General features: G+C 38.0%; 2 protein-coding genes across 2 annotated transcripts in view; one reads left to right on the top strand and one right to left on the bottom strand.

The window, feature by feature from the left end:
• Positions 1-6,357, top strand: part of bmp6 (bone morphogenetic protein 6) — a 34,546-nt gene extending 28,189 nt beyond the window's left edge. Inside the window, exons 5-7 of the mRNA XM_057322347.1 lie at positions 1,913-1,989; positions 2,125-2,235; positions 2,616-6,357. Coding sequence (XP_057178330.1) covers positions 1,913-1,989; positions 2,125-2,235; positions 2,616-2,765 — 338 coding nt within the window. The 3' untranslated portion in view covers positions 2,766-6,357. The remainder of the gene's footprint in view (positions 1-1,912; positions 1,990-2,124; positions 2,236-2,615) is intronic.
• txndc5 (thioredoxin domain containing 5) lies at positions 5,077-18,562 on the bottom strand. The gene is made up of 10 exons (XM_057322348.1): positions 18,304-18,562; positions 16,937-17,089; positions 16,531-16,636; positions 16,319-16,415; positions 15,476-15,591; positions 15,118-15,204; positions 14,837-14,986; positions 8,049-8,131; positions 7,282-7,411; positions 5,077-7,012 (listed from the first exon to the last, which is right to left on the bottom strand). The coding sequence occupies exons 1-10, from the start codon at positions 18,489-18,491 to the stop codon at positions 6,890-6,892; spliced, it is 1,233 nt and encodes a 410-aa protein (XP_057178331.1). The 5' UTR covers positions 18,492-18,562; the 3' UTR covers positions 5,077-6,889.
• Between the last annotated feature and the right edge of the window lie 1,401 nt (positions 18,563-19,963).

Raw genomic sequence — 19,963 nt, 5'->3', positions numbered from 1 at the left:
AAAAACATTCTTGACAGGTTTATGAATTTCCTTTTTAGTGTATGTGTCAGATTCTGCCACCGTTGTGTGGTTAGCTGTAGAACAGGCTTTAGCTTATAAATGTCTCTGTTAGGGGTCTGGGTAGGACAGGTTCACTGCTTTGGATCGGAGAGGACAGAGACCCCTTTGGGGACCAGCAAAAAGGCCATTTGAGAAAGCTCAGCAGTCAGTCCTGCCGATGGATTTATCTCTGCAAATATTTACTCTAGTCATGCAGGACAGAGTGAGAGAAACACAAGAGGGGGTCGTACTTTGAGGGAACAAGGCCAGATTATGGAGATGCAAAATGCCCCATTAATACCTCTGCAGCCATGCTGAACACATTTATGTCTTTCTGCGGTGTAAACATTTAAACATAGGAAAATATTTCTTTGTCTATCTCAAGCTTTAGGTATGGTAGACTGAATCTGGAGTATTTGTAAGGCTTAGATGCTGTTATTATAGCACTGTTACGATAGGAGGCTAAAGACCCAGTGGCTGTTCTTTAAAATAACATCATTTAATGTTCGATGTGGGTAGACAGTGAGCCAAATCAAAATATTTGGCCAATAAAAAATATTTGGCATTTCTCTTATATTAATTAAAGAGTAGACGCATCAGATATTAGCTGATTTGGCAGTCACAGCAATGTAGTTTGAGTTATAAATTGAGTTATTAGTCAGAGGGTTGTGTCAAGACTGTGGAGATCTCAGTCCAGAGCCACATATCACCAAAATAGCACTGTGTTTATCAGAACTGGTTGCAGTGATAAAGATAATGTATAAAGAAGATGAGGCCCAACACTGATCCTTGTGGTACACCAGTGGTAACAAAAATTGTGTTCAAATTATATGAGCTTCTAAATTAAATTCTTGTTTAATGGTTTGTGGTGTTGGAAATGTGTATGAAATTAAATGTCAAAGAAAGGATAATAACCACACTTGACTTAAAGAGTTCTGCATTTACTTAATATTCTGTGCTGTATTCTAAGGCACATTTTCATTGTCAGGGTGAGTCAACATTTTTTTTAAATGTTATGTCTTATAAGAGAAGTTAATTCAATGTACTTACATCATCATTTCATTACAGTGATGAATTATGTATTTCATTAGGGAGGCCTGAGCTGTCTGCTTAAAAAGAAAACAAACAACTAGCATGCAGTTGGGAAGGCTAATACTATAGACACCGTGCCTCGTACAGTATAACTCCACCCTAAATAATTACCCGTCTTGCATGGCACTTCTTGTCTATGTTTCGGTCAGCAAGCCCTCTTGATGGCCAAAGTTTGGCTCTTTGGGGCGGGAACACAAAACAACAGGAAGGGGCTGCAGCTGGTCTGAACTGATATAATATTTTGTTCTCAGCTCTCCTACTCCACTGTACTTAGCAGAAATTGCCAGTAAAAAAACAGCATGAGAACACCAGTGGAAAAAATGTGTCAGAGTTTGACTCCAGATCAGGAGTCAGAGCCAGAGATGACCTTGCCTTTTACAAAAACCCAAACCTACCTGCTGCAGCTATTAGGACACAGGGTTGGGGCAGTGAAGACAGTCAAACACAATTAAAATGTCACTGGCAGCAAATAACCCCAGCAGGAAAGTACAGTATACGCCTATAATATATTTTTTATTTACTTGCATTGAGTTAAGTTTCTTGAAATGTCTCACTAGCCAAAATGTATTTCGGGCTAAAGCGCTTTAAACCAGTGTAAATGAGTACAGGTATCGCCACTATGAAAACATTTTTACATCCAAACAGCGTTTTCTTAGTGAAGTTATATACTAAACTAAATAACATTTTATATTTGTGCTTTTTTGTATTCTGTTTTGTAATTATTAATTGCCATGAAGCACATGTTAATGTCTCTCATGACTGTCTTCTCTCTGAATGTCAGATTATAACAGCAGCGATCAGAAGACTGCCTGCCGAAAACATGAACTATACGTCAGCTTCAGAGAACTGGGCTGGCAGGTAAAGAAAATGGACATAAACTGTCATCACCTGACTCATCCATAGATAATGCTATACAATACAACCAAGATATGATCATGAATGCGTAGTGGGTTTATTTGAAGATTTATGTAACATCTGTAAAAAAAATTTCAGGACTGGATTATTGCTCCTGAGGGCTACGCAGCAAACTACTGTGATGGAGAATGCTCTTTTCCCCTAAATGCCCATATGAATGCTACTAATCATGCTATAGTACAGACACTGGTGAGTTATATTATAATTTCAACATTAAGCCCAACAGAGCAAGTATTTCTTTATTTAACTTTTTAATAAACATTTTGTTTTTTTATTGAATTCACTTTCATTTATATAGTGCTTTTCATACTACATATAGATTGCAAATGCAAGTTTCTACATTTCAAAGCTAGAATAGTCAAAATATAAACAATGATTACATGTTGTGATCATAATGAGTAAAATATGTTGATAATGTTGCAGTTTTGTAAATCACAGTATTGCTTCAGATAAGCAATAAGCCATACAGTACAGTGAAAAAACACCCTTTAGCCAGAATACAATCACTGTAATGCACATCCTTTCATTTCTTTATTAAATTTTCTCATTTTACTCACTTCACTTTGCAGGTGCACCTGATGAATCCCGAGAATGTCCCGAAGCCATGCTGCACTCCTAAAAAACTGCATGCAATCTCTGTGCTTTACTATGATGACAACTCCAATGTCATTCTGAAAAAATACAAGAACATGGTGGTGCGTACATGCGGCTGTCACTGACACAGGAGTCATGAACTCTCCTGCCCAACCGCTGCACAGAGACTGGCCCTGCGTCCGAATATGTCTACTTCCATCTATCCCTACTAACAAAAATCCAAGTATGCAAAATGAGGAGTACAATCCTCAGCATTCAAAAACAGTGAGAAATACCAAAGATGGTTCAATGCTTCCTCCAAGATTTTGAAGCATGCATCGGATGGACACTCTTCTAACCCATGAGGCCATTGGAACCGAGGAGGCACACAAGAAAAAGTATACATACTGCACCCTTGCATACTATATAAAACATACAGACTTGGTGGTCAACAAGTATTTCATCTAATGGAATTTGTACGGACAAAGAACATGACATCAGATACAGGGACAAAGAAACTTAAAATATATGTTTATAAGAGAGAGAGAGAGAGAACTGGAGTAAAGTATCATGTGTGGATCAAACAAATGTGCTGCTTCTCCCTCTTTTGTTTGCACACATACAGTATATGGCCAGTTCACATATGAACACACTACAGACTGCCAAACCGATATACCGAATCTATGAACAGGAAATTTACCTGAGGCCTTCTAAAACCCCCAAATAGTGTAAACTATAAGTGCAGTCTGTGCTTAACTGTAACATCTTAAAGGGGTCAAATGACACGGCTAAAACGAATATTATCGTTTGTTTATGCAATGTGTATACACGATTTAAGGTTAAAAAACGCTGTATTTTCCACATACCGTGCATGTTTGTATCTCCTCTTTGCCCCGCCTCTCTGAAACACGTGGATTTTTGACAAAGCTCATCGCTCTGAAAAGCGAGGTGTGCTATGATTGGCCAGTTAACCAGTGCGTAGTGATTGGTCGAATACTGCAAGCGTGTGACGTAAATGTAACGCCTCTTGCCATATTTGGAACATCCGGTTCCAAAGCAATTGTACTGACAGGTACGCCCACCTTACTTGCGTATACATTTGGGTGGTCTTAGTCAACCCATACCACGAACTGACGTGGATTTGTGGGGGTGTGGTTACACGAGCCGTTTCAGGCAGGTCTGGGTGAGCATTCGCTTTTAGACAGAATGCATCTTTTGTTCCGACAAATTCATTTTTGATATTTTACGTGTCTAATACATGCATGGGCAACTTACAACACACCAAAGACACAGAAAAACACGTGTTCGCGCCATATGACCCCTTTAAACAGCCAACCGGAAGACCAGAAATATTTTTTCCTGTTTTGTGGATTTCCACGGATCGCTAAACTCACTTGAACCCACAGGACTGTTTTTGGGTTTCAACAAAATGAAATTATTTTAGGTTTTCCAATATTTTCTCTACACTACCTGTGGTTTACATGGGCGAGTCAGAATGAGTGGTTATACACTTCAACGCAACCCAAAGAATGAAAGCATTATGCTTCCGTTCTGAGGATGGAACCGTTTTATGATGCCGTCCGATGCCACAGATCTTTACTTTCCCTGCAGCACACCTGCACCTCACATGACATACAGGACAAGTGAGAGATATGGAAATCGACAAAACCGTATTCTGCACCAGCAGCCTCACATAGGCCTTAGACTTTCCAGCCGTCTCGTCTGTATTTATTGTTTGTTACTTGGTCAAACTTTTACTATGCAGCTGGACATTTTTCTTTTATTCCCTGTGAGGATTTTAAAGGTACAAGGCTCTTTCTGAATGAGCTCTAGATGTGTATTTTAATTGTAGAAAATATATATTTTACCCTGGTTTGTAGTCAGCATCATATATAGGGTTGGGAAACAAGAACCAGTTCGGAAAAAAAGACAGAACGGTTTATGCCATTTGGTTGTATGGTTCTTTGTGTATTCTTTGGCCAAAGTAAATTGCCAAATGAAACACTGTATTGTAAGCAACAGAAGTGCGTTGTCACGATGAAAAGCTTGTATATATTTTTCTATTGGCTGTGCATCAGTAGCTAACTTTCCCGCTTACAATCTTGCAGTGAGTTTGAAATGAATCGAAATCTGAATTCAATTGAGATTCCAGTTAATTGTGACTGTTCTGGTAAAACCTCAAACGATGAAATTGATGATAGGCCTCTGAGGAGAATTTTGATATGCAAGAATAACAAGCTGGTTGAAGTCCCAACTATTCCTACCCTTAACGATATTCTCAATGATATTACATACCTCTGGTAAACTGCTGTTTACATGTCTCTATCATGTTTAGACATATGTATGTAAATACCTTTGTACATGTTACAGCTTATTTATTGTATCTTCTCTATATACCACAGAGACATATAACAAGAGTAATGAAAACAAAACTAAACTGCTATTTTTGAAAAATGACATTTTATTATTCAATTTGTGACAATGTGCTTTTTTTGTACAAAACCCCCCAGCAATGTGTGTTCCCCCTCTTCATACGCAACAAAAATACTGCGATTTCTCACTGAGGTCTCCTTTGACCATGTGCCCCACCCATAAAGATTTAACTGAATATATGTGGTTTCTCTGATTGCTTCTCATTAAGATCCAGCACAAGAAAAACAAACATTTCGTGTGAGGAATATTTGAAAAACAACATGACATTTGTTTAAATCAATGAAACCACTCGAGGTCATCCGTGCACATACACAAGAAACAGTATTCCTAAAGCAGTGCTAACCAGAATTTCACCATCACACATGTAGTGTTGTAATCAGTAAAGTATTATTAAAATGTCATTGACTGCATATGAAAGCAGTCAACAATGCATTGGTGAGACAAATAATAAGAAGGCAAATCTGATCAAAAGAAACAACAATGTACAGCATAAACAACAGCGACAAAACAAAACCCCACATTTTCCATATATTTTTTCTAAAAGACAAATTTCACCGTACCATAACTGGTTTTCTCTTTTCTTGACCAGAACTGTAAAGAAACCGTAAATATGACATTCTGCATTATCGTGCCAGAGAATGAAATAAAAACATGTGGATTATATAATGACAATGGTGGGGATATGTTTGAAACACTATGTTAATCTCATTCATACTGTATACCTTTTAAAAGCACTAAGGACTTTTTGAGGACGAATCAAATCAAATCATAGGGAAGCATTGGCATTCCTGCTGGGGAAAAAACATCTTAAATCAGCCCAAAGTGGTTTGCTGGTCTTAGGTGGCCACCGAGCTGGTTATATTGGCTTGGTTTGAAGGTTTTAGAGGATTTGGGGCACTTGTCAGATGGTTAAACTGAGAGACTAGCTGGCCAACCACATAAACACTACATCATGAGACCAGCTAAACCAGATAAGACCAACAAATCACTTTTAACATGAAGGGGAAAAAATCCATCTACAAAATCAAAAGTGCCATTTGTAAGATACGTCACGCTTCTCTCTGCATTGTACATGGTGTCCCTGAGGTCTTATTTCCTTGATATTCAAAATAAAACCTGAATGCCCTTATATAACTGACATTTACAAAAAAATGTCTCTTAAATGGCTGATGGATCTTTCTTTAAGAGGAGAAAGGACAAAACTATCAGCAGCGTGGTTGTCAAATCACCAATCATTTTAAGGTCTGGTCCATTATGAAAATAAAATTGTGTATGTTCACAATTCCTTAAAGGGATACTTCACCCAAAAATGACAATTCTGTCATCATTTACTCACCTTCGAGTTTTTACAAATCTGTATACATTTCTTTGTTCTGATGAACACAGAGAAAGATAAAACGATATTTGGAAGAATGCTTATAACCAAACAGATATCGACCCCCATTGACTACCATAGTAGGATAAAATACAATGGCAGTCAAAAGTGCCCCAGTACTGTTTGTTGTCCTACATTCTTCAAAAGAAATTAATTTTTCCTACTATGGAAGTCAAAGGGGTGCAAGATCTGTTTGGTTATAAGCATTCTTCGAAATATCTTTCTCTGTGTTCATCAGAACAAAGAAATTGATACAGATTTGGAACAACTCGAAGGTGAGTAAATGATGACAGAATTTCATTTTTGGGTGAAGTATCCCTTTAAGCGATAAGCAGAAGAGAATGTCCTTCCATTAGAAATGGGACACAGCTGAAGAAAAGCAGTACATTTAACAGTAGTTTTTATGTAAAGAGGTTTGACTGGTAGTGAATATGAAGATTGAAATGAGGAATGAGGGCAGAGTTAGAGCTCATCTCTGGCCTGCTTCATGACAAAACTGTGCAGGCTCTCTAAATCCCGCCCACCGTTATGCTCCTCCCCCTGCTGGCCTGCTCTGAACATCAGGAGCGTTGGGTATCCACGCACCTACAGAGATCAAGCATTTACATTTCCATCATTTAGATTGTGTGCAATAATAAAAGTCAAAAAGCCACAACAATGCAGAACTTAAACCGATGTCTAGAATATTATGAAACCGATTTTAAGCCAAATTTCATTTGAATAAGCAGGAATAATGTAACCTTTTAATATTGCTCATTTTGGCCAGAGTTTTAAAACTAGTTACTTTGTGTTGTGACATCAACTGAAATGATAAGATGCAGTTTTCACCAACGTATAGTTTGAGCGTGACTCACTGAGAATCTGTTGCATAGCGTTCGCTCTACAGTGCAGTCCACTTTAGCAACCTTCACATCAGTCAGTCCAGGAAACTCTTTCTTCGACAGATCCTCCCAGGTAGGGACCAGATTCTTACAGTGACCGCACCTTAAACACAAAACATATCGCGTGACTCACTGACCGACAGAGGAAGTGTTCATCCAATCCGGCTCTTCTCACCAGACATCAAGTGCTCAAAATGATCAAAGGAAATGATAATAGAGCAGATTCTGTGTGAATCACAGAGTAGTACAGGACAATTTAAGATAATATAATACGAAATTCAGAATTATCAAGGCATATTTTACCTGGCTGTTTTTCACATTAAAAATAATGACTATCACATATAGCATTATAGCAAAACTGTTGTCCTTAACATGGTCTTTCTCTGCAGTTCCTGTTCTCCATTTAATGGACTAAGCAGCATGCCAAGGGTGTGATATTCAGTATAAAAGCACAAGAGATTCACTGGTTGTTTTGACTCATTTTTGTTTGTTTGCCAGTTTTAAAAAAAAAGTAGTGGTCCACATTGTGTCTATTATTACTTTGAATTATTAATAATAAGTTAGCAGGTAATCAAACCAGCAGCCTACATGCACAGTGTTTGAGAAAAAACACAGCAAAAATAAATGTATAAAATCACTGTATTATCAACCTATAAATCAGTAACAATAACAAAATTATTGTTGATCTATGAAACATATTTGACACATCACCCAGCCAGTGCAACTATATGAACACTTACCATGGGGCATAAAACTTGATGAAGGTAAGACCTTTGGCAACAGTCTCATCAAAGTTGCTTTCAGTCAGAATCACAACATTAGACTGAAAGGGAAAAAACATGGTCAACATTGTTTAAGTACCAGCAAAGTTCCTACACAATTAACACTAGTGTTCCGTGTTTCATGTTAAGCACAGTTAAAGAGTTGATTGTGTAGCACAATGTTAGAAAGCAGGACGTCTCACAGAATAAACCCCAGGGACCCCCACACCCTACAAGTGATCATATCCTGCTAAACATTAAATACATCTCACTTGCTTTAAATTGCTTCATTAATTAGAACGCCAATACAGAAGAATGTTTAAGAGCAAGGTCAACTCATAATGTTGTGAAGGCATTTAGCAATTAGCCTGCTTTCCTACCTTTTCCATTTATAATTAACTGCGTTTCCTCATAAAGGGGTCCCATCATACATATTTTACTTAAATTTTTTTGCCTGAGGTGGACTTATAATGTTAGTTACGGTTTTGTGCCAAAAAGTCCATAAGGCTGCATAGATTTTACCAAAGTTTACTTGTGTGATTGGGCACAGCAGATAGAACAATTCAAGGAAAGATAAAGATAACAAAAAATATCAAGTTAAAAAAATCTTTCTAAATTTAACTACACCACAATGATAACAATATTCATACAGATGAATAAATTCTTATAAATTAAATTTTTACATTCTTAGGGTTAGGTTAGACAGCAAAAAAGCCTTAAAGTGGAGCTTTCATGCATTCTGACTTCTTTACACTGTTAAACGTGCTGACTTCTCATGCTTAACATGGTCAACTTGTTAAAAAACGAGTTGGACGTATGACGTAGTATTTCTGTACTTGATACGCTCCCCAGCACTCCAAATTGTTTTGGAAAGTTTTTTCTAATTCTGGATCCCCGTGTCGTCACAGGGATCCTATTCCTTTTATTGCCCATTCTCCCGGAAAAGCACGGCAAGGCGAAGGCGAAAGAGCCCGCCCTCGAGCCAACCAACGAGCGAGACCATCAAGGTTCTCTGCGCTGCAGCTCGTAACTCTCGCAATAGTGAAGTTTAGGTGTGTCTGTTTGTTCACGACATTTCAGTGATGGATGTTATATAAATGATGGATATAATGATGGATTTGGAGATCGTTTGAAACCGATAGATGGTGCGGTCCCAGTGCTAAAGTTTGCCGGACATGAACTGCATAATGTACAAAACACGAAGGGATTAATGTGATGATGTGTTGCTTGCTCGTACTGTAGTTCCATCCCACTCTCCCCACTAGTCCAACCTCTAGCAGCTCGTGTTTTTCTGGAAATAATCGTACAGCTGTACCTCTCTTTTATAAATTTGATCAAACTAAATACTCTTCGAAGATACGACGGTTGCAATACTACTGTTTAGGCACTCAAGATTAAAGCGGCAGTCCGCAAGTTCTTTTGAGTAAAAATGAGCTAAAACCAATTATTGAGCAAGTACATGAAAGAACGGTGTTTAAAACGGATTCACGATGGAAAGCTTGTAATAATGGTTTGTAATTTGCCCTGTCGGGTCGACTTTCCCAGAGATCCTTATATGGTGTCTTTCGTCTATGCATCATTTCGTCACATTCGTACACAGAACGAAAAGGATCCGGCTGCTAGCCCGCGTGTGGATGCGGGTGACAGGCGGTTTATAGCATGTACTCACAACTGCTGGGTAGGATTTCATACAACGTTTAGTGTTATTTATGGCGGCGTTTAGTACTTTTACTTTTAAACGCCAAGCAGTGTTGACATCTGGGGATTCATTTGTGAAAAACAAGAAAGAACGTACTGATGACAGTTTACAAAGGAACAGGGAATGTGATCGAACTTGTGCGAAAACAAGAATTAATATTGGCAAGGCATTTCAAAGGTGGCGTGAACTCCGTGATCTGAAAGGATTGTAAACGGATGCAGACATCGCTTTATTTCTTCTGAACAGGTAAGACATGTCAATATTTCAATAGATAACACAAAAACCATAGCACATGTTGTGTTAATATAGACGGGTACAGTTTCATCGGTTGTTCTTACTCTCTTTGTTATGTTCATTATGATAAATGTAATTTAAGACCTATTCGCACGGGATTAGTATTATCTGGGGACCTCGTGTGATTTAGAAATGACCTCCCCATATGGGATGAATTTAATATCAAAATGATTAACAAATGCATGCACAGTCATCCATGAAAGTGATATAAGTTACACTTGTATTTTAGTATTCACAAACAAATGCCGTATGATTTGAATCGGTGAAATTTAGATTGTAATAAACATGAGGCGATTTGTACAAATAGAGACAGATTTGTGAATACAATGTTTTATTTTGTGTTCATGTATAATCATTTTGCGCATAATCATCCTGCAACGCGAGTCCATTCGGATTTTGAGACGTTCTTTACGCGGTTTTGCATTGGACAATCCACACACAAACAACTTCAGATCCACGCACAACCGTGCATAAACTACAGCCTACCACTAGATGGCAGTCTCACGGAGCGACGAAGAGGTTTGCGGCAGAGGTTGCGCTAGACTTTTTCATTGTCCGTCATTTTGAACAACGTTATCGTTGTGTTAATATAAAAAGTGTAAAAATATTTTCAGTTCGTTTTGAAACTGGCAAAACGGATTAGACGGTGGTGAGACGGCATAGTCTAATGATTAGGGCTGCAACGACGCTTCGTATTATTTACGTTTATCTGCTGTAATAGCAGTTTCTGTTCCGGGGCGTGTGTAAGTTAATCAGCAGAACAAGAGAAAGTATAACACACCCGACAAAAAGCGATCGAGAGCCTCAGACGCAGTAAGTTAGTGAATGGACGGAGGAATTCCCCCTAACGTTACCCCCGGAATGCGATCATCACAGCATTGACACGCAATCACGAACGGACAGAGAGGGGAACGTAGATGTAGACTTTCATAATAAATTACTTTTTTGTAAATTACTTTTTTGTAATGTAAAACTACGCTTTACATTAATGATTTACATTAACGCTATTGTAGTAGTGTAAGTTAGTGTATGTGAACCTTTGCAGATTGTGACCCTGCTTAAATTACTCTTAAGCTTCAAAAAGGACTGACTATCATGAAACCACCAATGTACTTTTTATGTCATTCGATAGCTTTATGCGAGGAATAAACCAATATAGCATAATTAAGAAACTCTGACCTCCGCTGGTGCTGTCTGTCAATCTCCAGTCAGCATGCGTGTGTACGGTGACGGTCAGGACGCTACTCTTTCCAAGATGTTCCAATGTTTTCATTATTCTTCATAATGACAAGATGATAGTCTACGGTTTTGTTTAAAATGTATTTTGCTAGAGACTGTGAGTTAACGTTACTCACCGAGTATAGCTTAGCTTATTAGAAGCACTGGAAGCGGTCTGAATATGTTGCGTCTTCATACGAAATAACTCTTTTTAAACCTCTGATTTAACTGTATACTGTCGGATTGATGCAACGCACTACGTGTTAAACATGTAACATATGTTGTGTCTTCTCGTTGTGCTCTTAACTATTATTTACTTCGGGGCGCAAAATGACCCCCGGGACTTCAGGAGGAGTAGGTGCTTTAAGCGCATCATTGTGCGTCCAGGATGCGCATAACTGTAAATAATGAAGCGAATGCATTAAGCGCATCATTCTGAGTTCCGGGTGCGCGGGCTCGCTTTAACGCCACTCTCCATTAGAGTCTTTTATACGGTGATAGTTTTGTACAATAAACAGAGACAGATAGTAGTATTTTACTTTTACTCAATTACATTATGAGACTGAAAATAGAGTCGGATATTACTTGGATGAAAAAAATACAGAGCATATATCATGCTCTAGTATTTCATATACACATTTTTTAATGTTTTTACATTTACATTTAGTCATTTAGCAGACGCTTTTATCCAAAGCGACCTACAGATGAGGGAAACAATGGAAGCAATTGGAACAACATAAGGACAACAAAAAGCATAAGTGCAATAAAACATTTTTTTACCTTTAATACCGTACTTAAGTACATAAAAAAAAAAAAATATTTTACTTTTAAAATTAAAACTACTTAATTAAAAGAAGATGGTGATTTTAATGTAAACACGGATTAAAATGTTAAAACAACAATATTTATTTATAAAATGTAGTGGAGTAAAAAGTATGATTTGCTTTATAATGTAAGAAAATACTAGAACTTATTTTTTATTTGCAAAGTTTGCCAAAGGATTAATAAAGTAATCCAAAAAATCTTTATTAGATTAATAAAAAATAATAATCGTTAGATTAGTCGACAATTAAAATAATCGTTAGTTGCAGCCCTAAATGACCTAAATGACACGAGTCTCCACTGATCCCGTTTTCCTGAATGGACGAGAGTCATTTTGACGGATTACAATGAGGGCAATTTTAATTCCCCTTTATGTCAAATTGGTAGCATCCAATCATTTCCTTTCATCAGAACGTGATCGTAAGTGACCGGAGGAAAGGGCGCATATTTACCCATTCATTACTCATAAACGTCTCGCCCATTCGGAAAACGGGATCAGTGAGACTCGTGTATAAACAAGTCATTTGACTATGCCGTCTCACCACCAGCTAATCTATTTTGCAATAGATTCAAAACGAACTGAAAATATTTTCACACTTTTCATAATAACACAACGATAACATTGTTTGAGGATCTTATTATGCAATGCATGCATCTGTCACTTAATCAGACAACCCCCATCCCCCCCCACCCGTCGCGTGCTCACATACACACAGGCGCGCACAGTGGTGCGGTGTTTACAAACTTTTTTCCTTCAGAGAGAGAGATAGCGACTAGCGTTATTTTGGATAAACCTTAACTTTAAGTACGGGGAAAATGTTTCTCTGCGTCTTTTCCGTTCAGTGAGTGGCAGAAGCAGCACATTCATAACAAAACAGCATCTTAAAGTAACTTGTAAGTAAATTAATAAATGATTGAAAAACAGCGTTTTCAAGCACCTGTCATTGTTACTGTTATGATTATAAACATTTGTCTGTAATTATTGTTTTATGTCTGACAACAGAAACATTAAATATGTAAACGACTTTATTGGGTATTCAGTTCAGAAAACAGTCAAGCAAAACGCATGTACATAGTGATGATGTCACAAACATGCTAATTAGCACGTAACATCAACCTTGGACCACAGTGACGGGTAAAAATAGATTATGACGGATTTTTTATGAGCCTGTTCGTCAAAATGACGGACAATGAAAAAGTCTAGCGCAACCTCTGCCGCAAACCTCTTCGTCACTCCGTAAGACTGCCATCTAGTGGTAGGCCGTAGTTTATGCACGGTTGTGCGTGGATCTGAAGTTGTTTGTGTGTGGATTGTCCAATGCAAAACCGCGTAAAGAAAGTCTCAAAATCCGAATGCACAGAACAGGATGAATGGACGCGCGATGCAGGATACACAAATGCACAACTTCTCATTGGTATGCGCAAAATGATTATACATGAACACAAAATAAAACATTGTATTCACAAATCTGTCTCTATTTGTACAAATCGCCTCATGTTTATTACAATCTAAATTTCACAGATTCAAATCATACAGCATTTGTTTGTGAATACTAAAATACAAGTGTAACTTGTATTACGTTCACGGATGACTGTGCATGCATTTGTTAATCATTTTGATATTAAATTCATCCCATATCCCCATCTGTATTTCATGTGGCGCGAATTAGCACAGAGAAGTGAAGCCTGTGATTTTACTTATATCCCGGATATGATGGCAAGGCTTTGCATATAGTATATATAGTTGTATGGTGTATAATGATTTATGACCGTGCCTGTCAGCATTTAAGACCCGCGTTCGGGGATCTTCTGTCCGGTTCGCGTTACGGGAGTTTCCATGAGAAATAACAAAACTGGAGACACCCGGTCAAAACGGCAGTGTTGGCAGGTATGGAAATGACCCGTACCCGAAATAATATCAAAACACTTCAACACAGCCTCCATTTGTGTCTATTTATGTTCGTATTTGTTTCGTGTTATATCATCTGCCATGTTATCTGTGTTTATTATGCGCTACTGATGTACAGTGAAGATTCTCACCGGTGCACTGTCACAGGCCACGACTCAAAACATCAGACATCTCGCAGTTGAGCAGTGCCGAATCACAACTCACGTAAAGAAATACCTCCGCACATCACCTGCAGTAGCAATTACAAACTGAGATCCAATCCTACGGACTGCCGCTTTAATATGAGATCGGCAGAAACTGCCTGTGATACTCGATCTTTAACAATTCTAATTACAACACCAGATCAGCTGATAGACAGTCAGGAGTTTTGGTGCAAAATTCCTTGGATTATTTTGAATAAATGCTTATTTCAGACTCCATCTGTAAGTTACAGTAGTTTCATAGTACAACGAACTTGACAAAGACAACGAGTCTTTATGATAAACCATGTAAAGCAAACTTTGAAGCAGTCTATAATGACCCCAGCCATCCAGAATCCTGTCATAACAGACAAGCTTTAAAGAACACAGGAAGTACAATTAACAAAACAAAATAACAGTTCTTTACATCCTCGTCCACAAACCTCACGCCAGCCCACCATCCCGTGTGCATTTTTGTATCAGCAGGAGGAAATAGCTGCTCTGCCCATAATTACAACCTCGGTTAAAAGACGCACATGTGTCTAGAGGAAACGGTTTGCTGCTTGCATCTTCAAACATCAAATCTCTCTAGTGCCAAGCAGAACATTACAAACATAACCTCTAATGTCTCAAAAGACACACACACCTCTTGTTTCTCCGGCTCAGTGCTGGGAGGGATTTCATGAGCGTGCTCCTCTTGAACCGCAGGTTCATCTTTCGATTCAGCAGCTTTGACTTGATTATCCACAAACTCTTTAAATGAGTCTAGATCACGCTTCCCTCTGTACTGATCTATCTGTAAACAATGCGCACAGCTTTTAGAAAGGTTTAGCCTGTCAATGATTCACGCAAGCACATTTATAATTTACAAAACCAGCAACAACAACAAAAAATCTAGCATTACTCTAAAGGGAAAGTTGTTCCTACCTTTTCTCCATCAGTGAAGAACAGAAGTGTGGGGTAACCACGCACCTGGTTATCTGAACACACCTCATAGTGCTGCGTACAATCCACCTTTAGCAGTGACCAGAAAGCATTGGTCAACAACACACAGTAAAACTTTACGAAATATTATGAATACAGTCACGAAAACTGAAAGAAAAAATTGGACAATTACAACATACATTACATTACAAAACTCTATACAGTATGCAACAACAAAATTGCAGTTGTTGCCACCAACAACACTAAACATGTGAGGACAATTTCACTTTTCATTAACTAAAACAAATAAGCAGGTGACTTTCTGCAGTTCTTTGTGTTGCTCTATGATGGTCTTTCTCACCTTGCTGATTTTGACAGTGTCTGAATGCTCAAAGCTGGTGGCCAGCTGTTCCCATGTAGAAGCCATTGCTTTGCAGTGACCGCACCAAGGTGCATAGAACTTCACAAAGTGAGAACCTGCAGAAGACAATAACATGTATATACTGTATATAACTTCACGTAGGAGTGAATGAACAGGTCAAAGGATAGTTCACCTTCAAAATGAAAATTCTGTCATCATTTACTCAACCTGTTGTAATTTTAAACCTGTGTGATTTCTTCTGCAAAACACAAAAGATGATTCTTTGAAAAATGTTGGTAACCGAAAACCGTTGGTCCCCATTGATTTCCATTGATTATATGGACACAGAACCAATGCAAGTCAATGGGGACCAATGGTTTTCTGTTACCAACATTTTCCAAAAATCCTCTTTTTGGTTCTGCAAAAGAAAGAAAGTCACACAGGTTTGAAATGACAATAGGGCGTATAAATAATGACAACATTTTCATTTTGAAGGTAAACTATCCCTTTAAACAGGGTGTAGAGCAGCCATAATGACTCTGAATGAATTTGCAATCTTTACAAATAAGCAGTAATGACACACTGGGCAAAGCAGGACAAAAAAATATATACTTATTTATCTATTAAGAATTAATTTGACTATATTGTATGTCAAATATAGATTAATATATTGTACATACAGTAAGTTTCAAAGAGAACCATCTATTTTACAATATATGCATTGTCAATAGTAATTAATAAGTGGTATCTCGACAGTTGAAATCGCAGGACACGATTAAGATGTATTCAAACCAAGTGTGTTGTGATTCGAACAGCCTCTACACATGTAGTAATGGCTGGTACCTTTAGATATGTGTGATTTGAAGTTTGTGGCTGTGAGTTCATACAGGCCCTGTTTGGGTTCAGGGATTTTCGGGGGCTCAGGTTCACTCTGAGGCTCCTGGAGTGGAATAACAAATACACTTGTTTTAAACTGCTCCGTACTAGAATTACACCTCACCTAGCCATGTTAAAAAGCAAAAGCAGAATATGAGTCATGATATTTCTGATCGTACTTCAGGTTCCTCCTGCAGGGTTTTCAGCATCCAGTTCTCCAGGGACTGCAGATCTCTGGGACCCTGATACTTCACAGCCTCCTGCTCGGGTTTAAACAGCTTCAGACTATAACACACGCACACGCGCACACACACGTGCACACACACGCGCACACACACGTGCACACACACGCGCGCACACACGCACGCACACACGCACGCACACACACGCACACACACACGGTGAGAGGTAATGGACAACTGCACACACCTTTAGCAAAATTCAAGTCAGTTAATGAGTCATCAAAACACACTGTGCATCTTTAAGCACATGACTGTCAGATGATTATGGCTGTTTTTTTCTTTTATCAGTATACCGGTATGAATGTGTTGAGGATGATGTATAACAGCACACAGTAATACTTACGTGGGATATCCACGGATCCCGTGTTCATTGGAGCAAAATTTGGTGTCTTTGGTGCAGTCGACTTTCACAACATATGCTGGTGGAGATTCCATACTGTTGTATTTATCTGCCAGCTCATTCCACGTCCCTTGAAGTCTCTGACAGTGACCACACCTGCACACAGCAAATACAATAAAACAATTTAATGAAACAGTTAGTTTACACTAAGCATATTATAACTTCACCACATGAGCAAAAGATGAACATTAACACGAGTTATGCATCCAGTTACAGATTTATTTAAAGGTTATTGATAAAAAGCATTGAGTTTGAGAAACATTGTTTAGTGAGTTTTGGGGAATAGCATGCATCATTAAACGCAACAACATGCTGTACATTACAATATAATAATAGTATTGTATACAATACAATAAGGCACATGACTTTATCAGTTTTTACGTCACAGTAAATCTCAACTTAATGATTTGAAGAAAGCTACTGTGATTTCAGAAAAATCATGCTAATATGTCATCGAGAATACTGACGATGTATTAAATTGCACACAGTAGCAATATTGAGCAAATCAATGATCATGATTAATCGTATTACTGAATACCGACACACATCTAAATACAACATACAACACAGTACAACAAAAAGGCAAAAGGATAAAACAAACTGATAACGAACTGTAAAATAAACAGTTGCAAAAACATTTGTATGCTGTAATGTTACATGATTTGATGAGGCAGCATTACATTACAAGTAGTTTTTAACTTTTCTGAACTGTAAAATATGACCTTAACAGGGATCTATTTTAATGTCAAAAGTTTAAATAAGTCAGCAAGCTACAAATATCTCAATAGTTGCTTATTAAAATCAGTATTGGTAAAAAAAACTTTTTAGTGCATCCCTAATAGACCATGGTGGGATAATCATATTGAAAAACACAGGTGACGTAAGGTGCTTTAATTAATACCATGGTACCAGCATTGCACAATGCAAAAGTGATTTTAAACAAGTTCTTCTGTATTAGAGAATTCAGGAGGAAGTGCAGGTTTAAGTTAACGTTATATCTTAGCTGTTCGTGATCATGATCTGCCACGTACACTGAAACTTCACGTGCAGGAACATAAAGTCTATAGCAAAGTTCATCATCGTCGCTTGATATCATTAGACACTATATTCAGATTAGGATGCATTATTAATTGGGCATTATAACGTTATATGCCATTTTTACTGTACATTTTTACAGTTACTGTATATTAATTAGTGTCTAATGGCATTCAGGTCACATCGAACATCACAGCAACTCAATCATCACAATGCAGGACCCATATAATTGATATGAATGTAATGAAAAGGTTTTATGAATGAGCTTCTTTTACCAGGGCGCGAAGAACATGACGAAGTGTGCAGCGGTTGACACGGCATTATTAAACATTTCCACCGTGTACGTGTGTTTGGCGTGCTCGTCCTCATCTGTGTCATTTTCACAGCCAATTCCAGTAAATAACAACCCCAAATAAATAAAACTCATAAAAAAAGGCGTCATGTTCACGAGCGAGCAGGCCATGATCCAGCGATTGTGTGAGTAACGCTTTGAGTTTAAATGAGTGTGAGCCGCTAGCTAACAGTGTTGATCTTTAAAACATGTGCATTCTCGCTGCAGTACTGACCCGCGCAGTAACGTCACACCATATGATGTGTAGATCTGTGGAGTGCGCAGGCGCACTCTTCGATGCCGAAGCAGTACGTCCGGAGCACCACTGTACGGAGCCCCATAAGAGCCATGTAGTACATCGTTAATATGCGTTTAACTTTTATTGTCGACAAAACTTTTTTCATAGAATCGTTTAAAACAGTCGTTACTAAATCTAAATACTTGCTAGAACGTAAACAGCATAATTTTGCATGCTACATAGGAATCAGAACACTGTAGGACTAGTGAGATTGAGTTTTAAAAATAACCTTCTCTTAGAAATAAAGACTTTAAATTCACTTTTAAGTGAGTTTCAGAGTTCAATTACTCTCATTAATACTCTCATTAATAATAATTAATTCATAATAAAACGGTACTTCTTTTTAAAGATATTCTATTCTATTCGAATGTATTACAGTAAAGTAACATGTTGGTTAATGAAGTATGTGAGAGAGAAAGTGCTAAAGCAACAGACAGTCATGCTCAAAGAATGGAATAAAACCACAAATGTCAGTTGAATTTCAGCAGCCAGTTACTGTAGTCATACTTACAACACATTATTGCTGTTGTTAATATTTAGTAATCATCGGAGACAAAATCAAGTGTGCCAAACAGTGTGCAAAATGTGTGTTTATGTGATGTAAATTCAGTGCTTGACAACATCATACAGCAGGATATCCTTGAAAACATTCATCAACATACTGAGAAAGATGTCAGTTACAGATTGTTTCGCTCATGGAGGAATAATATCTAAAGCTATGCAATAAAATAAAAACGTGACAAATATTTTTGTGCAAAGGAAATGTAAGTGCCTTTTCTAAGGGTTGGAGGAAGTGACCGTTTGCAATGAACGGATACTGACAAACGGCTATAAAAGCCACCATGGGAATATCCAGCACAACAGCTCACGCCAAGCAGTCGTTATGGAAACAATCTCAGACAGGCTTTCATCTGGAATGGATGGTCACGCCACTGAGAGGTTGCTATGGCTATCAGTATTGTATTGGAGTTTTATGCGATCTCTTCCACTGAGAATGTAATCTCTAGCCAGAATTTTGCAGGAAATCTGCTGGAATTATCAGTTTTCCTCTCCTGTCTGGCATTCTGGATACAGGAATTCTTGAAAGATCAACACCTGTGTCTAGACAACTGCACACACATCAGGGAGTGATTGGTTTGGTAGTCTTGTTCACACTGTATGACTTGCTTGGCAACTGTGCACCATAGCGTTGTTACAAAACTCAGTAAGCTGCTTATCTAGACAGTATTGTAAGCATCACGCACTTTATTAACGCAAAAACTGTTCCCAGAAGTACAGTATGCCTTTTTTATGGATGACTTCTATG

This window comes from Triplophysa rosa, linkage group LG23, assembly GCF_024868665.1.
Source record: "Triplophysa rosa linkage group LG23, Trosa_1v2, whole genome shotgun sequence".
In the NCBI taxonomy this organism is placed as follows: Eukaryota; Metazoa; Chordata; class Actinopteri; order Cypriniformes; family Nemacheilidae; genus Triplophysa; species Triplophysa rosa.
This window is presented reverse-complemented; position numbering and strand designations above follow the sequence as displayed.